Here is a 23,942-nt window from a genome sequence, read left to right as displayed (position 1 = left end):
GCTCTGAGTTAGGGAGGTCTGTGGGACTTTGCACGTCCTGCTTCCACTCGTACTGAAAAGTAACACCGCAGTCCGCAAAGCGCTTGCAACTTCATGCCCACGTGAGAACCGGTATTTGTACGCTCTGTTCTAAATATCCAAGATTGTTCTAGTTGTAGAGTTAAAACTGCTCTTTAAGAGCTACATATGCTTGTTACTTATTACCTCATTTTCCTCAGCTTATTAAAATTCTGCTCAGTAAGACCAGAGGTCGAATGAGGGGAAAAAATCAAGCAGCTGCACAATCCTTACTATGAAGCCTTTGACTGTAAAGAGAAAAGAGAGGGCTTTGGGGTGAGAACTAAGGGAGAGGGAACCTGGTCACCTAACAAGGTCATTAAACCCAAACACTATCAATTTTTTGGACATAATTTAATAATTCATCCATCTGCTTAGGGACATGTTCTTGTATGTGGAAGACAGGAAAATCCATCACAAATCACTTTGTGTTTGCTTACTCATGTGGCAGAGAAAGTAACAGGAAAGATTAGTCCGAGAACTTTTAAGAGCTTGAAACATTTTGCAAAGGAAGCTGTCTACCCCTCCCCCTCTTTACCGTGATTGTGGATTTTGCTAAAACAGTGTTCGTCCTGATATTACAATGTCCTACGTTTGATCATATTTGCTTCGTAAAATATCGTGCTCAATTCTAAGCCCGCACAGGAAGGGAGTGCCGAGTGGGCGGTCCTCACATCCTGCCACTCCTGGCATCTGGAAGGCGGGAGTCGGGAGATGCCGAAGCACCTGGGGTTCTACTGTCGCCAGCTGTCACTCCTGATTATTTAGGGGGATTTCTGATCCTGGCATTTCTACGGCTGGGACAATTGAAAAGAGGTTTTTTGATTTTTTAATTTTTGTTGGGGGAGGAGAGCTAGGTTGGTTGGTTGGTTTGTTTAGTGGAGGAGGGGCTGGGGACTGAACCCAGGACCCTGTGCCTGCTGAGCACGTGCTCTTCCACTGAGCTACACCCCCCCACTAAGAGATGGTTTTAAATCTGTGAACCCTGCACTGGCCAGCTGACCTTGGACACTGCTTAGCTTCCTCATCTTTTAAATGTATTTTACCAGTAAGTACCGCGAGGCAGGACAATGCCGGGGCTGTAAGGCACCTTCAGCCATCGCATCCACAGGGCGGACTCTGCTGCCCGGGCAAGCTTCTCCGCCTCCAGTCCACCCAGTGTGCTTCTCAAGGAAGGCGCAGAGAAGGCTCTCCCTGAGCCCGAGGAGCCGGCCAGCTCACGCAGAGAGCAGACCTCATGGGAGTCAGGGACGGGGTCCTGATGCTCTGACCCTGTGCACGTTCCCGCGGTCACAAGCCCTCGGTAGGGACTGCCCTGTCTTGTGCGTATTTCCAACCTTCAGTACCCAGGGCTTAAGACAAAACACCAAAGCTTTTCTCATGTGCCTCGGGGTGGCTCGTGACTGTGCCCACATCAAGCTCAAGGGCAGCCCCGGACCACTCAGCGGCTCCGAGCTGCCGACGGAGCGAGCAAGGGCTCTCAGCCTGTGAAGGAGGGGACTTAACTGTTAGGACTTGATTTTTGGACAATCTCCTGACTCAGTGTTGTCCTTCAGCCTTACTAACTGAGAAAATTGAGGATAATTTTTAAATTCCAGCACAGTGAAATCAGACCACAAGCAGCACACTGGGACTCGATCCGGCCGCGACCACGGGCAGCGAAGACTCAGAAACCCATGCGGTTCCTCCAGGAGCTGCGACGTGGCGACACTTTGATTGTGAAGAAACAAGGAAGCTTCCATTTCCCACATTTCAAAGAAGCACTTCTTCAAAGCATTAAACACATTCTCAAAAAAAAAAAAAAAAGATTCCTGAGATGCTTGTCTTTCTCCCAGTCTATCCTATAACAGTGAAATAAATGAAAACTTTATCTTCTGAGCTTCAAACTCTGTGAATATGACAAATGTGTCTAGAAATGTTTCTTTAAAAAAGGCATAAATCTTAGATTGCATGAGGTGAACAGAGCAACTGTTTATCTTCACTAACGCGATTTCAGAGCAAACAAAGCCCTCACCACCTGATTGTCTCATCAGGAACAGTTCTTACTTTTCTGATTAGAGCAGAAGTCATGGTGGGAAGGAAAGCAGTTTGATGTTCGGAAAAATACATACTATCTTCTCACAGCTGCCCGAGCGCTCTCAGCTCGCAAGGCACGGTGCTTCTACAGTCACTGGGATGACCTGTTAGCTAGCAGTATCTGCGAGGAGCGCCCTTAGGTGTCCGTCCGCGTCAGCCCCGTCTCACTCAAGGCCTCAGACAAGCCAGTGGATCAGTGCGATTATCGCCCCACTCTGGTGCTGGTTGGTAGGCAGAGCTGGGAACTGGGTTAGAGTCCAGGTCCACGGGATTCTGCGCCTCTCGTTACGTCCTGCACTTTGTTCCTGGGAGATGAAGTCTCTGATGGGAGCGGGGGGAGGGGGGAAGCCCCTCCCCCCTCTTGCAGCACTGGTGAATCTTGGTCCCAGACTTGCAACATCATATTCCGCAGCCCAGTCCATAAGCCCCCCCCCCCACCCCGAGAGACCGGCAAGCGTGGAACTGATGGGTCAGTAAAATGAAGCATCTTTTTGAACCTCCGAAAGTGCTTGCGCCCGCTCAGGCTGACGCCAGGAGCCTGGAGGCGCAAGCAAGCGAGTCGACATGGCCCACGCCGATTCATCCTGCTCCAGGGTGTCCTGCCGGGCCCCGCGCCCTCTGTGTGTGGCTCCGGCCACCAGCGCAGCGCGGGATGCGCCTTGGTGCCAGGGGCGTTCTCCCGGCGGCTCGGGGGCAGCCCCGGTGTGTTTGGTATTGGCTTCAGTGTGCCACGGAGGGATTTCTTTTTAACTTTTCAGGACAGAGGATGTGGAAAGAGCACTCTTGCTGCCTGACGACAGAATTATTAAAAAGAGCATGGGCGAGACATTGAGGGAAGTATCAGCTTAGCTCACAGAGTTTCTGCAATGATTCCTGGTGGAAAACCCTCCAAACAGTATTCTGTTAGACTCAGACCTCCAAATGCAGCCAGGATAACCGCCTCCAAAGCAGGTTTAAACACACACACACACACACACACACACACGTATATACGTATATTGCATGTGAGTGTCACGCAAAACATCCACCAGGAAAACAGCAGAAGAATCAATGAGCCCGAGAGCGTTATGAGAGGTCGGCATTATATGAATTACGTGTCCATGTTTAATTGTTGGCATTTGCGAATAAAAAGACTAACCTTGGGGTGGGGGTACAGCCCAGTGGCAGAGCATGTGTTCAGCATGCCCGAGATCCCAGGTGCAATTCCTAGTACCTCTATAAAGTAAATAAAATAAAAATTTAAAAACAAAACAAAAAAAGGCTAACCTTGTGGCTGTCACGGCTACCTGACTAGCCAGGGAAAGGGGGACCCGCCTCTCCCGCCCTGAGGTCACGGCCGTGGGAGAGCCCATCTCTTCCTCACCCTCGTGGGGCAAACCATTCGGAACATCAAACACCTGCTGCGGTGCCCACAGCTGTGACGCCTCACTTTGTCGTCAGAATGTCAGAGGGAAACTAAAATTCTCACACAATCTCTGGTAGCATATAAACACGGGAGGGAGAAACAAAATCCCAGAAGCTGGGGAAAATAGGAAAGAAAATGGAACATTTGAGAAGTCCATCATTGAACCTTTCCTCCCTCCCTCCCCACCCCTCCAACAACCCAAAGAGGTCAACCCTCTAACTCAGACGCGTCCACAGCCTCAAGTGCCGGTCTGGGGAGGCCGCCATCCTGCCCCAGGTTTCCACCAGCTTGTTGTTTCTCTAACGTCGAGTGGCGTTTCCAAAAACTATGTTTGTTGTTCTGCAAGGCTCTCACACAGACGCAGAAATCATCCAGGCACAAGTTCCTGCCTTCTTGACAAACACATTGCATCTAAAGATCATTTTTCTGACCAGGGCTGGAGCTGGAGCATGGAAGTGGAATATGAACGCAGTGTACGTGGCTCATGGCCATCAGACGGTGAGGGGTGTCTGCCTGTATGCATTTCACTGTTCGTGCATTTTGAGGTTGGAAATCCAGTAGGACTTGACTCCACGTGGTTCAGAACCGGACTTGTGAGGATCTGCTTCGGAAACCTCCTCTTTACGTTGTTCAAGGTGATGCCAAATGCTGGAGGGGTTCTGAGGTCTTCCCGTCCCCCAGATGAGCAGTTCCCGTGTTTTGTTCTACAGCATTCTGGATTTACAGGCACAGAATAGAAGCAAATAAGGGTACTTGTTGCTTTAAAATCCCAAGTCTTTATTTTTTTCCAACCTGTGCTCTAGAAGAGAAACTCAGCTTCGTCCATGCGTCTGTCTGGGCTTCCTGCTGCAGCTGGTGAAGGCTCCGACGATGCCGCTTCACACGGCTCCGGTCTGCAGGGTCCTCACTGTGGGGCCGGGCCAGCCCGTGGCTACGGCAGCTTTCAGCCCGGCAGTGGTCAGTCACTTCCTGCTGGGGGGGCTGGTCGGGGAGGAGTAGCCTGGAGAGCCTCCCGTGGTCCAGAGGCCCGAAGGAGACAGTTGCAAAGCAGAACACGTGGGGTTTGCGTCTTTTTGCCCAGATGCTCACCTGTCTGGGCAAGGCTGCTTTTCTGAAAGGTGATCACGCTCTCTGTGCCTTTTGAGTGCCCTTCCCGGGCTCTCGGTTCTTCTGTTTCAAATACAGCAGGATTTCTAAAGTTCCCACCATCTTCCGTTCAGTCTGGAGGAAACCGACCACGCGGGCGCAGCTCCCGTCGAGGGGGCAGGGTCTGCCCAGGTGCGCTCCCGCTGCGCCCGGCTCCTGACTTGATGTACATGGTGTTGAAAGCTCCCTATTGATTTTTCTGCAGCTGCTTGTAACTATTATAGTTGATACATCAATAGAAAAGGAAAGCACAATGTTTCACGGGAGGCAGAAAATCAGAGACCGCGTGATGCTCTGACAGTAAATCATGGCACAATCTTAGGAACTGATGGATGGTTCCTGCTAACTTGGAACCCAAGGCTTTCCTTAAAAAGACCCTCCTGTCATTGCCCGATACGTCCTAACAGACCGGCTGCCCGGGAAGGCGCTGGGGGACACCAGACGATGTTTCACCTTCTCAAGGGGCCCCCCTTCCTGCAGAGCGGGGACACTTCAGCTGGGTAGTGCGCAGCCAGGAGGACCACCTTCCTTTCTCCCCTCCTCTTTCTGGAGCCGAAACGTCAGAGACTCTAAGAAAGCTCAGAGCGTAGATCATTTCTGAGGACAGCAAACAATAGAGGGAAAAGCACGAGGTACCATTAATTCCTAACTCCCAAAGGCATGGGACTTGGGACACGGGGAGCAAAGAGTGTTTCTGTTACTGGGTCAGAAAAGGCAGCTAGGCTGGAAGGACGCGCACCAGCGGTTCCTGCCGTGTAAGGAGGCACACGGAGCCCTGAGACTCGTGGATAATGCTCTTACAGCATTCGAGTCATGCTTGAAAAACGGGGCCCCCACAGGTGCCCACGTCTGCCTCTACAGAGCCTTCAAAAAGCTCACATCAGTAGCCACGTCCTCTAAGTTACTGTGCCACCTTGTGACCTCTCTTTTCCTTTCTTTCTTCTCCTTTCTGTCTCTCCCAACCCCCACCATTTTTGTTGACCACTTTCCCACATTTATATACACAGATTCACCTCTAAAACAATTACATCCCTGCTGTCCTCTTAATGTTTAAGCCATTTTACAAGCATCTTGTAATCAGTCCATTAATTACTGGAGCTCTGAGTATTGTTTGAAGCTCTCCTCCATCCAATGTATTAATTATTTAGCAAGAAGCCATATTTGTAAGTGGTGCTGATAATCATGCAGGGTCTCACTGCTATAAACACAGAGGCATTAAATATAAATGATCCTCACTGTGTCCAGGACTGTTTTTGCCTTTACACCAGACGGACGCCGTAAAAACAGCCCAGCGATCGGTAGACTGGTTCACCTGTTAACTCTTTGTATGAACAGCACAGTTTCCTGTTGCCTCCACTAAGTGCCTACTGAGGATGACGAAACAGAGGTTAAGTTCTTAGGTTTTCATTTGATTTTGGTTCCCTTCTGTGTGTCATTCTGAGGATAGAATGAATCGGGGTGAAAAAAAGAAAGCGTGTGAAAGAGTTCTTCAGATCGCTCGACATGGCGTCGAATCACTGAATGTTTGGTCCATCCATCCATTGCCATTCCAGGCTCCCTCGACACCTGCTCTCTGCCAAGACTGGGGTTGTGGGCTTCAGACAAGTGGGACAGACCCCGGTATGAACAGATAGCTGCAGGGGTCTTGGCAGAAGCAACATTCACATGGCGAGTCCGCAGCTGGAAAGAGAAGCTAAGTCCCGCAGGTGGCCTTGTGCTGCACACGGTCAGGACGCACAGCGACGCGGGACGGGCTCCCGACCGCGGGGCGCTCGTGACTGTGTGTGCTCCCTGCCCTGTGACGCACACACACGGGGCTTTCTCAGCTCCTTCCACATCCTTGTGACAAACGGCCCCAGGGGCTACTCCCGCAGGTGCCAGAATCCCCGCCTGTGAGAAGGGTCCCTCCTCCCTAATCTTATCCGCCCTATTGCACCTGCGGTGTGTCGGGGGGATGAGTGGGTGCGGGTCACAGCCGTGGGTCGCCGACAGGCACTAGGGACTCGGTGGCTGACAGGCTGACCCGGTGGGTCATGGTCAGAAACAAGGAGGCTCTGACTTCAGAGCCAGGAAGGGAGCGCCCAGCCCCACTGTGGCGGTGAGACAGGGTCCTCGGGGCCACGCAGGGTGGGAAGCAGCCCTGGCCACACACCAGTTGCCGCCACCCAGTCTCACGGCCACGGTCTCTCTCCTGAATGAACATGGGGTGTGGATTTCCAGCATAAGACGTGCAAACGTGTGTCGACTCTGTCTACGGGCGCCCCGGGTCCCAGGTTTGACCAACAGCAGGACACAGAGATGAAGAGGACAGAAAACAGCCACAGGGCCCCCTTCACTTGTCCTTGTACCTGGAGATTAGGTTTTATTCCACTTTTATGGACTATTTATTGGCAAATGAAATGTGTTAAAGAGAAAACCGCTGATACAGAAGTGGCAATTTTAATACATTTTAAGTTTATGAAGAAGGTTGTTTTTAAAAATTATTTTTCACTCCAACTCACAGTCCGTGAATCTTATTTTTGATTCCAATCTTCTTCCCCTTCTGTCTCAGTGTGTCCCTACTTTCCCTCACTCTACTGTACTGTTCTCTCTCCCTGTTTTTGAAAGTTTTTTTTTAACTAACATGATTATTAGCTAATAATTAAGCAAACTCCTATTTTGTACAACTAGTGAAAAACTTATAAAACCACCAGCTGGACCCCTGCTCAGCGGGAGGTGATCAGTGGTACCCTGACTTCTACAGGTAAGTAAAAATGAGGGACTTCGTGTCATTCAGCCTCTGCAATCTTACTGCAGGTAGATACACAACTCCTGCATGGAGCTTTGGAGGTACTGAGGGGGTCTGGGGCCGTCTGGGTGGTCTGGGAGCCGTGATTCTCAGAGATGGACGGGCCGGGCATGGCCGTGCGCTGCCCCAGCAGTTTGCACGCGATGGTTATTTAATCAGTAGTTATGATTTGATTTTATTTAACATTTAAAAGCCATGAAGATCTTCTTATCAGTAGAAAATCAGATCTTAAATATATCCTAAGGGGCCTTCAGCAAGGCCCGTCCCCACAACCCCAGCATCTCTGTCAGAAACAGGACAGATCTGCATAGCAGTGGCCGGGGCCGACGCGGTCATAGCAGCTGGAGCCCAGCAGCTGGAGGGGGGCGGGGTGACGGGTGAGGAGCCAGAGTCAGGCCTGGCCTGAGGCCAGGATGGGGAGCAGGCGCAGGGCCGGGGCGGGGTGCCACCGCACTGCCGCCCCTTCTGTAAAAGGAGGCCGGAGAGAGAGACCAAGAAGGGAAACTGCCCCTACGCCCCTGCGGCAGGGAAGCATGTCCCTGGACTGGGGCCGGGCGGGGCGCCCGCTGCCTCCGAGCCCGGACTTGAGCTTCCGCCGATGTCACCACAGCAGAGGCCTGAGCGCAGCGTAGGACCTGCCTCTGAAGCCGGGCTCCTGCGGCTCCAGACGGAAGCAAACCCAGGGATGCTGAGTAAAGACCAGTGAGCACAGAGTGGGCAAGAGCGACAGCAAGAGAGAGAGAGGCAGGTGCAGCCGCCACCAGAGATCCCGTTCGACCCCAGTCCACAAACCACAGTGTGGAAAACCACGGAGACACACGTCGCCCAGGAGGACACCAACAACCACAATTAACACGCCAACTCACTCCAGGAGAGATGGTTTCTGGGGACGATGAAAATTTTAAAATTAGTTTACATAGAGTGTTCAAGAAAGAAAGGGGTACTTCTTGGTAAAAAAAAAATACAAAATTAGCAAAAATTAAACCTTAATAGACATATATAGAAAATAACCTTTTAGAAATCTTCAAAACAAAAATACAATGACTCAGAAGGTTTAACTGACGGGATGCATGCTAGACTAGATGCGGTTGGAGAGAGAATTAGGAAGTGCGATTAACACAAAAGGCAGCCCACTGAGGTGAGGAGGGGAAGAGGGCATGAGAAAGAAGAGAAAAGATGGACTGCGAAACTCCAAAACGTCTAATAGGAGTTAACAGGGATTTACAGAGAGTGACATAGGAAAGAGTGATTTCCTTCCATCCAGCGTCCTCTAACTGGATGTGCTCTTCTGGTACAAGCTGCCCCTTAGTGTCCGCAGGGGATGGGTTCCATGACCTGCCATGGATACTAAAATCCACAGATGCTCAAGCCCCATCATCGGCCTTCCACATCCATGTTTTTTCCACATCCACAGGGTCAACCAGCAGTGTGTTGTATAGTACTGTATGTCTTTATTGAAAAAAATCCACATGTATGTGGACCCGTGCAGTTCAGACCTGTGTTGCTCAAGGGCCAACTGTACTTAGACACCTTGTGGTCAAAGTGTAAGACACTGATCGGCAATAAGGAGAAAAGCACGAAAGTTACCAGCAAGAAAAGGCAGGAGACCCTGATCGACTCCTCCAGTGTTACGGGATCTCGCCAACCTACCGTTTTATATCAGCTAAGCTACTCTTCAAGGTCAGGCACAACTGGAAACGTTTTCATGCATACAAAGACTAGGATGGTTTACCAGTAAACAGATTGAACCCACTTCTTAAAATACAGATTATAAACGTGCACTTGCCCTATGCCTGCAAAAGCATCCTTGGGCATTTATTCCAGAGAAAAGAAAACCTACGTCCACACAAGAACCTGTGCAGGATGCTGATAGCAGCTTTGTTTGTTTACAGCCCTGAACTGGGAACAACCCAAATGTCCTTCAACAGATGAACAGTGAAAAGAACTGAGGTACATCTATGCCAAGGGCTACCACGCAGCCACAAAATGTAGCAAACTATCGGTACACTCGTGAATGAACGTCAAGGGAATATTACTGGGTGAAAAAGGGCCAGTCCCAAATGGCTACAAACTGCATAATGATACTTATGTAACAGTCCTGAAACATCAAAATTACGGAGAACAGATGAGTGATTGCCAGGCATTAAGAAGGAGGGAAAGGGGAGGCGTGGGTGTCAAAGGCAGCACCAAAAAGCAGTGACAGGGAAGTTCTGTATCATGACTGTGTTTGTGGGTATACCGGTCCACACACGTGACAAAATTACAGGAACCACACACAAGTGCAAACACACAGACGAGTGCTGAACTGGTGAAATAAGCAAGCTGAGTAACTGAATAAGCTCCATGTGGTCTGTACCAACGTCACGTCCTCGTTTTTACAGTGACTATAGTTATGCAAGATGCTGGCATTAGCGAAAGTGTGTCTAGGGTACGTGGGACCTCCCTGGATGATTTTTTTGCAACTTCCTGTAAATCTATAATACTCTCAACATTAAAAGTTACAAAGAGATTACAGACTGGATAAAAACTTAACAAAGTCTAGCCACACGCTGCTTACAAGGCATGCACTGCAAACACAGAAACTCCACTGAATCAACTGAGCAATTGACAACAGACAGATGGGGGAGAAATTTCAATAGTAATTTTTAAAAGCTAATGAAAGACTCTCAATATCAGACAAAGCTGGTTTTAAGATAAAAGCATTAAAAAGAAAAAAAGAGGAACACTAGAGTAACACAAGAAATAATTCATCAAGAAGATACAAAAAATTACCAAGAATAATGTAAACAAATAAAGCTTAGCACCTAACAGAGTGAGACTGTATTTTCAGTACACATGCTACACTCACAAAAACTAACTAAATAGCACATCACAAAGGAGGCCCTAGTATATTTAAAAGAATCAGTACTGTGCATAACCTTGTAATGACAAGGCATTGTTGAGGGCACCAAGGGACTCCTGACTAAAGGAAAGGTAAACTATGTGCATGGATGGGAAGGGCTCAATTCTGTAAAGAAAGTAATTCTCCCCAAATTAATCTCTAAATACAAGGCAATTCTATTCAAAATCCCAGCCAGACTATTTGTAGAATTACAGCAAGCCAATCCTAAAGTTTATATGGAAAAGCAAAAGGGTAAGGACAATTAACACTATTTTGAAATAAAGGTAGAGGGACTATTTAACCATATATCAAAGATTTATTATAATACCTAAAATGTGTGAAATTAGCACTGTGATAATCAAATAAACCATCAGAACAAAGTAGAAAGTCCAGAAAGTGATCCACACACATGCAGATCTTGAGAACACAAGAAAAGTGGCGTTAAAAATAGTGGGAGAGACAAGCTATTCAGTAATTAGTGTTTGGACAAGAGACTACCTGTAAAGAAAAGAAAAGAAGACAAAACAAAATAAAAACTAGATCCGTACCCTATAGTATAAACAAAAATAAATTCTGGGCATATTGAAGATCTAAGTATGGAAATCAAGGTCTTAATATATTCGGAAAAAAGCTAAAGGTGAATTAACTTTATTACCTCAAAGGCAGGGAAGAGAAAAGCAAAATCCACATAGGAAAGTACTAATAAATATGGCTACTTCTGAGAAAGAACATATACATTAAATAAAGTAAAAGGAAAAGGCAAACTTTTCTATCTTAGATTATCTATCCATCCATCCATCCATCTATCTATCTATCTAAAGAGAACCCTTCAAATCAGTGCAGAAAGGCATACATCCCAATGGGCAAAGTCATGAACAGGTACTTCAGGAAAGATTCCTAACCTCACGTGCAGTCAGGATGTAAATTAAAGCAGGAGGATAGAAATTCAGTAAGCGGGTGGATGACGTGGAGGTACAGGAGCTCTGTCACCATGGCTAGGGACCCATGTGGCACAGTCACTCTGAAGAACAATTTGGCGGCTTCCAGCCTGAAAAGGATTCCCAGCGACGTACGTACAGGGAGATGGGGAGAAAAATCTTCCCTGTGTTGTTTGTAATAAACGCCCACCACCCGGAGAATGAATCAGTAAGCTGTGGTGTGCACTGAATGATGAAATTCTCTGGATCTGGGAAGATGACGATTCAGGCTCTGGATTTACGAAGGATCTCAGAGCTGCAGGAATCAAAATAGGAATCTGGAAAACAACATGGAGCAAAAAGGGTGCACTCAGATGTTTTTTAATCCTACAAGCCTCATTCTTTTGTAAGATAAGAATAAGTTTCTGCAGCCCCCTCTTGGAGAGAGGAAGTTCCCTGAAGTTATAATTAGAAATAATACTGTTACAGTATTCATGAACCTGATCCTTTTTGATGGGAGTTGTTCTGGACGGATGCCAGAACATGTGGTTATCCAATTTGGCCCATAATTTCTTGCGGCAAAGCAATCACAATACCTTTTTTTTTTTTAAAAAAGAAATAGATAATTACTAAAACTCTATCCTGACTATGAGTATCAGGAACATACTAAAGCTTTCTATGATAAAAACTTTAATTTTGGTTAAAACAGGCACACATTCATCTTTCCACCTCTGTCTCCTATTCTCCCCCTCTGTGAAGCCCAGTCTTCTGAGTTTGAAGCCAGTAAGAGGAGGGAAGCAGGAATTTGATAATAATCCAGGCTGAGAATGTCTGATGCATTCTAAGATTTTGTTCACAGTGAAGATTTGGGAGATAGGAATTTGGACACCAGATGCTTCTTCACATTAGAGAGAAAATCTGCATAGAATCAACAAGGCAGCGTGAATGCTGAGGGTCCTACAGTTTCGGCAGGGCTTCTGCCTTTGCCTTGGGAAAACTTGCCGTCTCCTTCCTAAACACAACAGGTAACTGGCAGCCCTGGGGAACCACACCGAGCGGAGGGCTGGCGAGGGGCCTGCCGGCCACGAAGAGCGTGGGATGGGTACTCAACGCCTGTTGTTCCAGTTAAGATGCAGAAGGATCAGATACCCTCCGGATTCCCGCTGGCCCACTTGGAATGGGCCGTCACCACCATCGTAAGTGACAGGCAGCGTCTAGTGCTTTGCGGTTTACACGTTTCATCACTTCATCAAGAAAGCAGCAGTGGGTCACGGAGAAAATCTGGACTTTGGAGGCTGACATGTGCACATCTCTGTTCTCCTTTCCAGCTGGGTCATCTCCGGCGGTGGTTTGACATCTCTGATCTCAGGGAACCGCAGTAAAACAGGAACGGCTAGTTTGTCCTCTAAGGTTTGCTGAGCGGATCAGAACGGCGCACAAGGCGCACCCCCCCCCCCCCCCCCCGGGAAGACGCACACTGGGCGGCCGCTATTGTAACTGAGCGCGCTCACTGCTTTCAGCGTGACCTGTATTCCAGGCATGGCGCTAGGTGCTTGGATGGCGGAATGAGAGCAGGGCTGGCAAAACAATTCTTGTGAAAGAAGCCACAGGAAGAAGTGTGAGTCTGTCTGTGAAGCTAGAGAAAGAAGACGCCTCGGAGAAGGTGACCTTGAACCGAGACCTGAGGGTGCACCTCGCCCAGACACCTTGCGGGGCGGACGCTGCTGTCTGCGTTTTACAGCCAGGGAGCGGAAGCTCACGGGAGGCTCGCACGTCGTTACGAAGCGGGGGTGCTGCCAGCATCAGTCAGCGCGTCCTCAAGCCCCTCGCATCCTGCTTACGGTGGGAGGACCGACACTCAGGGCCCCAGATATTTTAAAAAATGCTCAGATTCACTTTCGACTCTATCTTCCCACCCTACCGAGTCCCTGGAGTTTGAAGCCACGAATATGACGGTGGTGCTCGGGGGAGTCTGCTTATATTATTATTATTACATAATCACTATTAACAATTATTATCAATAAAGCATCCTATTATTTTATTTAAACTTTGTTAAATAAAGAACAAAGTTGATCTCTCTAAAAGGTTTTAGTTCTCAAATTCCAAAGATGGTCCCTTGGAAGGAATTCATTACCCAGAATTTTTGTTCCCCCCAAAACAGCTGCCTTTCTCTAAGTGAAAGCTTTCATTCTGTCTATTTGATGCCATAATTTCTAATTAGTCATGAGAGTTAGCAAATAAGTATTAACAAGCCTGAAAGAAGAATTTACAATCTTTTTAAGTAAAGTTAACTACAGAGCTTTTTATAATTCTAGAACATTTGGGCTGAAAGTTGAAGAGCTCCTGGGAGTGAACGTTCTCCAGGGAGCCGGTGTCTCCCTGGCCGCCCCAGCTCTGTCAGAACGTCATTACCCGCCTCGGAAGAGGACTGACCATTTATTGTTTGATTTTGGCTTGATTTGGGGATTGAAGAGGTGGCCGATGAAGTAAAGGGCCGTGGCTTGACTTCACTGCCTCTGACATATTTCAAAATATCACAGGTAATAATGGCGCCTCGGTCAGTAGATCGAAGATTTCAAACCATGTCCCGGCACTGAACTAAGAGTAGTTATTGCTGCCACAAGGAAGAGCTTTTTCATGCAATCCGCACACCAGGGATAGTATTCAGGAAGAGGCGTTTTCCATTAAGGGGCCGTCATTTATACGACTTTTGCTGATGTCAATAGAGATGTTTTGAACAATAATTATTGGTACCGTGTGCCAGACCTTGGGCCATGTTCTTCATAATAATGATTGCATTCAACCCCCACAACAGAACTCAGGTAGCACCATTATTATTTCGGTTTTACTGATGGGGAAACTGAGAGGATCTACGTTGCCTGAGAATCCGGACTCCAGCCTGCAGTCTCTCCCACGTCCGCAGAAGGAAACTAGTTACAAATGCCTCCCCTTTCCTCCCTTCCTACATCAGACCCAAATCGCAAGACTTCCTTCCTGCGGGGGCAGAGGGATGACCACAGGCTGAGACTGGGAAACCTGCGTGGGTCCTAGGCTCAGACTGAGCTGTGTGGCCTTGGGACCCTCAGCCGGAGTCTCTGACTCTAGTCTCGTTCCATAAAATGACTAACTTATCACTTTACGTTATAGGTAAGAGTACTTTCTAAACAAAAAAGTTCTATGTGGTGGCGCTAGGGGAACGGGGAGTTATTGTTGATAAGTACAGAGTTTCAATTCTGGGGGGTGAAAGGCATTCCAGAGACGGACGGCGATGATGGCTGCAAAACGATGTGAATGTACTTAACGCCCCCCAACCTGTCACTTAAGAATTGGCACAGTGGTGAATGTCGTGTTATGTATATTTCACCATGATTTTAAAAAATGAGAAAAAAATCTGTACCTTAAAAAAAGATCCGCCATAGACGACAGTAATACTAATATAATAATCATTTTCTCTTTGAACAGTACAAGCCTGGAAAAGCATCTCCCTAAACAGCGGCAGTTAGCAGAACGACAATGTCAGTATTAACAATGGAAAAAGGATAAATATTTTTAGGCACAAGCTGTTCAGAACTATGCCTAAGTAAATGCTGTTCAGGCAATTATATTCTCGTGCCGGGAGATAACGAACGATGATCACTTCTTCCACGGCTGTAAAGACGTATCGATTCGGTTCAAACTTAGAACTCCAAAATGAATTATATCTGGGCCTTGCTAAACCGCTCTGCTTACTGAAAGGAAAAAAAATTCCACACAACACCTATTATACTGCATTTAATTAAGACAAGCATCAACTTTATGTGCCGTTATTTGCTTCTGCCAAATCTCTATGGTGTAAATATTGAACAGCGGCATCTCTTGAATGCTAATCAATCCTCTCTGAATTTCTAATGATTACATAAATTTTAGGAAATGCTTATTTGCCAGCATCACCCTCCGTGGCATGTGTATCAGCCAGGCATTAGCACGAAGATCTGTGTGGTTATTTGACAAGTGTCTAGTGAGCGTTCTTCTAAATTAGAATATCGTATATGAAAAGGTAAAGAGCTCCGATTGAATGCTAATTGTAAGGAGAACCTGGGGGGCCCGGGTTTGCTTATCTGACTTCTCGAGGAACAATTTAATCAATGCTCTCAGGGAAAGATGTGGGGGCGATGCACTCATTGCTAGACTTTGCAGGCTAGTCACTGCCAGTGTGCATGTGCATGTGTGTGTGCGCACGCATGCAAACCTGTGAGGGTGTGCACCGGGAACGATGTTTAGAGGAAAGCTACAGTAAAGCAAATATTGTGACCACACCAACTGCCACCTCACGGGGAAGACTGGCTGTTGCAAGACCATCTTTCACGCAGATACTTTGCATGGAGAATTCTGTGATGTGCAGGTGGTTGTGCTCGGTTCAGAAGTGAATTAATATGCAGATGGGCATACATTGTGATGCACAGATACAAATGTTCACTAGTTTTCCAGCCTTTGGAAGCTTTCACAGCACTTCTGGAGGGAGGCTGGGAGCTAAGGAAAGGGAACAGGACTCCTTGCGAGTTCTAGGTCAGCGTGGATGTGCTCCACAGAGAAGCCTGTCCTCTGATTTATACAGTGAACAGTCCATATTGCTTTGAGCACTGCAAACAGAGTCTCATCACTGTGATCAGATCTCTGTTGGATTTGGAAACCTCTCTCATTAATTGGACTTAATGCTGCAAAAAAGCGAAAGGGAATTCACGTTTCCTCTTGTGCCACTGCTTTGCCTAGAATCGTGCTTTCATAGCCCCCCCCCCCATTCCAAACTCAGTAGGGACACTTAATTTGACGGCAAAAACCCCCTCAAACCCAACAAGCCTGGAGACGGGGGCAAAACAAGTATCCTTCTGCAACCCCTCGCCTGCCCTTCTCCAAAGGAGTCTGTCCACTGTTTCCAGTTTACTCCCCAAGTGCTGACGGGAGGGGCACGGGACCCACCAACTGTGTTCACACACACCCCGCCCAGGGCTGCCTAGCGGGGTGCATGAGTCCTGGGCACAGCCAAGGCCAGAACAACTTTTCTTTCCCAACCAGACCTCCTGACACCTCCCCAGTCATCAGGGGGTCCTGCAAAACTGCTTCCTCCCACAGGAGAGGTGGACCCAGGCGGCAATACCGCGCTGACACCTGGACAGGGGCTGGCAAGTGGAGCTGCAGTCACTCCCTCCTGTGAAAGATCAGGCTGTCCTTCGCAGGGCCGCAGACACCAAGCATATGGGGTCGACAGGGCCGGGGTGCACAGTGAAGTCTTATTACAGGGGAGCCCGAGCCAACCTTCCTGGTGGCTTCCCAGCGGTCTTTTCCATCCAGCATCGAGCCGAGTCCTCCCTTACAGGAGCCTCCTGTGCACTGCCCTCAATGACAGGGTGTCTCCCATTCCCACACGCCCTGTGGGCCCAGGCTGGGGGAGATGGGGGGGCAACAGTTGCCCTGCAATTCTTTGCCCATGATGGAGCCTCCGTGTTTCAAATGAAATAAACATATGTACATAAATCATCTGGTCCTGACAGTGATGAGACCGTTCCCTTAGGGGACAGAAGTTCTAAGCTCTGCACAGAGGCCCCAACCGGACTTGGGTCACATGAAGCCCACCTCCCCACTGAATCTGTGCTTTGCCACCTGCTCTGCGGGGACCTCCGACAATTCATCTTGGCCAGGTTCTGATACGGAAAGCAAGGAGGGGAAACGGGGTACATAGCGAAGGGGAGACAAGGACAGATCTTTATTTAAAGGCCCAAGGAGAAGAATTACTGGACAAAATACAACTAAGAAAAAATACCTACCCTATCAAAAACTAAGCTATTAGAAAACCAGTGACTGGCGGGGAGGGTCTAGCTCAGTGGTGGAGTGTGTGCTGAGCGCGCACGAGGTCCTGGGTTCAGTCCCCAGCACCTCCATTAAAAATACATAAATAAGTAACCCTAATTACCTTCCCCCCAAAGAAAAAAGAAAAAAGAAAACCAATGACTGGAAATACATTTCCTTCCCCAAAAGACTGCCCTTACCCACACACTCTAGCTAGAAAACACGGTGCAGTTTTATTTATGGTTTATGATGTCATCACATCGCAAGAGCTGGGGCGAATGCTTCAGCAAAATAGAAGGTTGTACCTGAGGACAGAATACGCTGAGCCGCCCCCTCCCCGCCAGGGACCTCCCTCCCCAGAACCTCCCAGACACCTGCGGTCCTCTCTTTCTATTTCAGCGTTTTTAATGCCAATGACCACTAAAGGGGTGGCAGATGACCATCAAGTTACGTTTGTTAATCTTCCCCTTTGGATGTCACAGAGCTCAGAAAGACACCGAGTAGACACACAAGTAGTGAAGCAGGTGACGGCGCAGCTCTCCCACTGTGACACGCGTGGTCCAGAGAAAAGGACCAGGCTGAGAGGCAACCCCAAACCAGAAGGAGGATTCCTCGAGACAGAGGCTCCGAGGCTGCAGGGCAAACGCTCCCCACAAACTCACTGAGGCCCTGAAGCCAGAGTTCACACAGACGTCCAAGCCGCACAGCTTGTGTGCAGAAACCAAGGGAGGCAAACTGCTTTATAACTGTCCACTGCGCTCGATGGGAACGGCAAGCGCGTGGAGAGCGGCTCCCCGCTTTCACCCGAGAGGCTGGCTTTCTTTTTGGTCCATATTCCTCAGATGACTGTCCCCATTCTCGACATCACTCTATGTAGACGGTGCCTGAGGATGTGGGGAGCATTTGAAAATATGGATTGATGAGTTCACATGTCCCTGAAGAGGACAATGTGCTGCAGCAGAGAAAACACGGACTGGAATTTGGGGGTGTTAGATCCAGATCTGGCTCTGAGCTGAAAACGATGGGGTGAATCACCTCCTTTCACAAATCACAAACCACTCTGGTAGATGCTTTGCTTTGAATTTAAAACTAAATCAGCCTATTTATGCATCTATTTTATCAGCAACATTTCCTAAGTCCCTACTGGGTACCAAGCTGTGCGTCAGAAACCTCGGATGCAGAGAAAGATAAAGGACAATTTCTGACCCCAACTGAGACCAAGACTAGAGCAGTGAATCTTACGGCACAGAAGAATATGAAGAGCAGGTCAGAAACTTCTGCCCATATCGGTGGACTCGGCCTAAACTTACTCCAGGCATTATTAATGCTAGTGTTATGTTATTAGGATTAGGCATTATAAATACTAGCTACTTTTTAGGCTGGGGAAAGCCTCTCAAAGAGAACAGACAATCTCTTTAACTCAGCTGAATATGAAAAAGTGCTTTCAGAAGTACTGGCTGGACCACAGAAGAGAGAAACTTACACGTCAAGGGCGTTCATCAGAGGAAACAGGATGCAAGGTCCCTCTGCTTTCTGCTGCCACTGGGGACACGACAAGAGCCCAGCAGCATCCAGCCTGGAGCCTCGATCCCAAAAAAATCCCCAGCCACAGTAACCTCTTAGCTGGCCCTTTCTGGTTCCTTGTGCTCTGAGCACTAACGCCGCAGTCATGTTCCTGATGGGCGTGAGCACAGAATGACATTGCTCAGGAAGCAGCAGCAAAAGACCAGGTGGTTGCCTCCCAGTTCTGCATTTGTCCTCAGGAGACAGAGTTTATGGGAATTCTACTGGCCTTTGCTTTGGAATGCGGGTGACAATGAAATTACTTAGGGACCACAACCCCATATGCCGCTTCCTCTGTGGGCTTCACTTCTGCCCCGGCTGGTGACAGGCGGCAAATTGCATCAGTCACTCTGGATCCTTTTTAACAGGTGGGAGTACAACCAACACATAACCAAAAAGTTGCATTTGGGCCTCTCTTGGGTCATCCATTTTGCCAACTTGGAATGATCTCCATGGATGCAAATTACAGGTGAAAAAAAGAAGAAGAAAGAGGGAATTGAATGGGATTTTAAGGAAACATTACAGCCAGCCGAGGCTGGGCCTCCAGAGTGTGACCTCACACACAGAGAAGGACCCTGAGAAATGGGGCGTTTTTACTTTTATTCCCTTTGTTTTGACCAGCGTAGCCAGCTGATGTCTGCTCATGGATATAATGTGAAGAGGAAAAGAAGCAGGCAGCAGACTGGAAACATTTTGGTCAACTGTACTTTTTTTGGTTTTTAAAAAATTTTTTTAATTGTTCTTTGAATGAATGAATGAATTGATTCATTAATTAGTGAATCGGCTAATTTTTCAGCTGTGCCGTCTACTTTAGTCCCGTCATTAGTTTTTGTGAAATGAGGGCTCAGGAGCCACTTCAGGGAAGAACGACTTTAAAGAAGAGGGTTGTTGGCATTGGATTCAACTAACCAGCTGCTGCTCCTGGAGGATTTTCTACCTGGGTTCAAGGACCCAGAACCCCGAGGTTCATCTCCCCGTGACCCTGGCCCATCCCGTGGTCTGCACCCTGTAACTCGTCCACACCCCATCTCGCTCCTGTCCCCACGAGGGGTTAAAGCCACTCAGAACACAGTTCCAGTCCACTTTCTTTCTAGTGGAGGCAGCGCTGGGGATGGGACCCAGACCTCTGCCTGCCAAGCCCAGCGCTCCGCCCGAGCTGTGCCCTCCCCGCCAGCCAGCAGGCCGCTTTCCGCGGCGCTCCCAGGAAGGCGAGCCAGCTTCAGTTAGGCAGCTCACCCCTTTTACAGAGTCCTGCTTTACCTCCTGAATTCTGCAGAATGCGGACCGCACACCGACTTCTGCCGGCCGCCCTGCCCAGGCGCCTGCGCAGTCAGTGCTCAGGAGGCCCCTGCCGAGGTCTGCACGGTCTCCTTCCCGGCCCAGGCTCTCCGGCTTCCCGCACCCGCGGCCTCCCTGGGCCAGAGACCGATCTCCGAGTCCTTCCGGGCTCCTCCTGCCGCCGCCCGGTCCTGCTCCTTCCTGCTCCGGCACCAGCCACTCCGCGGGGCCGTCGCCCCCGGTCTCCCCGCTCCCACCTGGGAAACGCCGCCTCATCTCTCCCCCGGGAGAACGCAGCCCCCACGCAGCACAGACCCTGGCCTCTGATCGGTCCCCAGAAGCCGCATCTTCCTCCAGGACCAGAGCGGCTCAAGACTGGGCCGGGATCAGAACACGCAGGTTTGGGGGCCATGGGACTCACGAGAGCCTGGGACGAATTTGTCCCCAGCCCCCAAGATTGATTATTTGTTGTTTCTAGGGGGGAGAAAAGTTTTCGTTCATAAATTGGAAACTACTTGAACTTTATTACCAGTTACCTTATTTCTGCTTTTTTTTTTTATGTGGGGGGAGGGACGTAATTAGGTTTGTTTTATTCATTTTAGTGGAGGTACTGGGGACTGAACCCAGGACCTGGTGCCTGCTAGGCATGCACTCTACCACTGAGCTATATCCTCCCATTTCTGCTTCTTTGAAAAATAAAGTCTTGGCCAAACCTGATTTACCTCTGATTGGAAAGCCAGCCTTTCCTTTCTTCCTTAAACAACAAATAGGCATCGTTTTAAGGGACATTCACTGGTGCCCAGGTTCCTGAAACAGTCAACGCCTGCGTGAACCAGACAGTTCTCTGTGGTTGAGGTTCTGGTAAAGGCACGGCCCAACTGTTCAGGAAGGTAATCCATGAGGTTCAAAGGCTGAGCGCACTTCGACCCCCCCTCCCCCATGCCCCCTCTTCCACAGCATTTGGCAGAGAATATAACAACTTTGAAAAACGAAGAAGGAAAGATAAAAGTGATGAAAACTAAACATGGCTCGTGGTTAATCTCTGCATCTTCAAATGTAATGCAGTGATTCAACTAATTTAAAATACCATTGAAGTGAGATGACTCTCTTTAAATATTTTATCACCAAGATGCTGTAAGATTTCTTACACATATATTACCACATTTTTCATGTAATTACTGATCAAACGTACTAGTTGAAAACACTAAGATCTTGCCATAAACCAGAGCAATTTGAGAGATTACAGCAAGCAGACCTCTGCTATCTTCCTCTTGATTTTTTAAAAATTGCTCTTGGGTTAGAGACGTAGACTTAGTGGAACAGAGCTTTCCAATTTCTTGTGGTTAATGCAGAAACCACACAGGGTCCAGTCCCGGCACTGGAAACCTTTGAACACTACATCTATGAAATTCTGTTGTCTTTTTAAATTTTCAGTAACATTTCTTTTTGCTATATTTATCACATTTTCCAAAATATGAAAATGTTCTTTTTCTTTTAAATGTTGACTACATGTGAAAAATTAACTCTGGTTCTATTGCTTCAAACTATTCCTTTATTAGCAACAGTTGTGTGCTGCTGTCAAGAATTTTAAAACCAAAGTACCAGATTTGGAGCGGGGACACATCTGTTTTGCTTTGCAGTTTGTTTTATTGTTCTATTTCTTAGGATATGAATTCACAACTATCTTATAACTGAAGGCTAAAGAAAAAACATATGTTGGTAAATCTGATTTCTGCATTTTTTTTCATTCAAGGGAAGTTGCCTCCCCCAGCCGTCTGCCAATAAGTAATAAATGAACTTGGCAAAAAGTTTATTTAAGTTGGCTTTATTAAGCCAACAAAATACAGAAATCAAGTATGGGACAGGCAGAAAAATCTGTTCCTTTGAAGTCAATAAAAATCCATCTCCTTAATCCTTTTTTTATTCCAAGCAGCGGTGATTTTTTCTGAGCTGACTCACTGGGAACCTTGATTTAGCTAATCTGTCTTCCTTAGTTATCTTTCTTCTCCAAAGCTTTCCAAAGAAGCATCCTTTCCCCCGACAACCGCCATCTTTTATACTCGCAGAGCAGTGCATCTGGTTACAAACGCTCTCTAGTTCACCCTGATAGGGAGTTAAGAAACAGGTTTTTAATTACTGTCCATATTTTACAAGAACAAAACCAGCAGTAGCTCGCAGCTGAAACAGAAGACACAAGAGAAACGAGCAGCAGCAGAAGGGTGGCCAGTGAGACATCACGCGTCATCCCTAAGCATCGCCATGAAGCCTCCATCAGTTTCTCCAGGGCTGCCCATTTGTTACGTCCATCCGGGAAGAAAACCCCAGACTCCAGTCTAGTAACTCCGTCCCCACACCCCGACCGACCCACCGCAGGGCGTGCCTCCTGCGGGGCACGCACACGAAGATATACCAGGTTGGGGCAGGGATACATTAGGAGTTTGGGACTAGCAGATACACACCCCTCTACATAAAACAGATAAACAACGAGGTCCTACCGTAGAGCACAGGGAACTGTACTTAATGTCTTGTAATAACCTATAAAGGAAAAGAACCTGGAAAAGAATATATATATATACATATATGTATCTGTATAACTGAATCGCTTTGCTGTACACCAGAAACTAACACACCATTGTAAATCAACTCTACTTCAATAAAAATAAATAAATAAAAGAATTAAAAAGAGAGAAAATAAAGTTCAGTATCATTTAGCCAGCTTTATGAGGAATGGAGTGCTTACCTAAACTAAACAGCACCAAGAATTTCAGACACACAAACTCTCGTTGATCAAACTGCAGAGAACGAAGCTTGGCCACCAGCTCCTGTGCGTGACTCATGAGGTTGTTGAGTGTGGCCCCCGCTTGCGAGGCGATGACAGAATAGTCCACCTGCAACACAGAGTCCCCGCTTAGTGGCTCTCAGGCTCGGGGCCCGCGCAGTGCACACTTTGGTGTTACTGACTCAGAGTTTACAGTACATGTACATACATACGTCTATTTCACATGCGACTCTGAAGAACTGTGGGTAAAATCAGGTTGCAATGTAGATTTATAACACGGGGGACTTTCCACATGAAAACAGTTTGAGACACAGTCTGTCATTATCAGCCGTACGTTGATAATATCATAATTATTCTGATCAATCTAAGCATTTTGATATGCTTTGGAGGAAGCAGGTCTAAGTTGTACGTGCGGACATCTTTATCTTTCTTCCTACTGGGAGGTGACATTATCACATAAGATGAAAATTGTTAACTCGTGAATTAGTTCAGAGAAAAATACATTGTCCATAAAAAATGAACCCAAGACAGCATCCTACATGCGCACGGTGTTAATTAATGAGGCAAGAGAAGGCAGAGGTAGGTTTCTCTTTTTATTTTACTGAGCGGCGACATTTTAAAGTCATCGTCATGTAAGACCACATGCTTGTGGACGCTGAAAGATCACCCTTTGGTTTGCCGCTTCCTGCGAAGCTAGCAGTACTGACGGCCTTCCCACGGGTATTAACACGTTGCTCTCGAAAGACAGCAATGATTTTATTGATGAGAAGAATAATTTCTTGATTTGGAAAACAAAACAAAAAAGGCTTATTTTCTTCTTCTTTGGAAAAAAAGGCGGTACGATGCGCCAGTCGCAGATTATGCACGGGACGTCGGCATTTCCATCTACAATAAGAAGTGAAGGTGCGGGGTGGCGGTCAACGGCAGCACTAGCTCTGCTGCTGTGGCTACAGCCTAATGGGAAGCCCAGCTGGTACCTGACACTCCCATCCTTTTTGGACTGGCGAGCTCTCAGGCAACCAGATACTCTTTTAGGTGCATTTAATATCTGCGGCAGCAGCAAATTTGTCTGGGAGGCAAGTTCTCATCTGCCACTCACCCGGAGCAGACTGTATTAAATTTTTATATTTATTGACATTTCATTACCATAATTGACTGCACTTGCTTCTCTAGGAGAAGTCACAGAGCTGCTTCCTAAGCAGGAGAACCGGTCCCTGGAGCCGAATTTG

The 23,942-nt window shown here is 47.7% G+C and overlaps 1 protein-coding gene across 6 annotated transcripts in view; it reads right to left on the bottom strand.

Moving 5' to 3' along the window:
* NR5A2 (nuclear receptor subfamily 5 group A member 2) overlaps positions 1 to 23,942 on the bottom strand; it is a 110,595-nt gene that overhangs the window by 12,702 nt on the left and 73,951 nt on the right. For all 6 annotated transcript variants that reach the window (XM_032466828.1, XM_032466824.1, XM_032466823.1 and 3 more), the window contains one exon: positions 22,675 to 22,822. In XM_032466828.1, coding sequence (XP_032322719.1) covers positions 22,675 to 22,822 — 148 coding nt within the window. The remainder of the gene's footprint in view (positions 1 to 22,674; positions 22,823 to 23,942) is intronic.

Source organism: Camelus ferus, chromosome 23, assembly GCF_009834535.1.
Source record: "Camelus ferus isolate YT-003-E chromosome 23, BCGSAC_Cfer_1.0, whole genome shotgun sequence".
Lineage (NCBI taxonomy): Eukaryota > Metazoa > Chordata > Mammalia > Artiodactyla > Camelidae > Camelus > Camelus ferus.
This window is presented reverse-complemented; position numbering and strand designations above follow the sequence as displayed.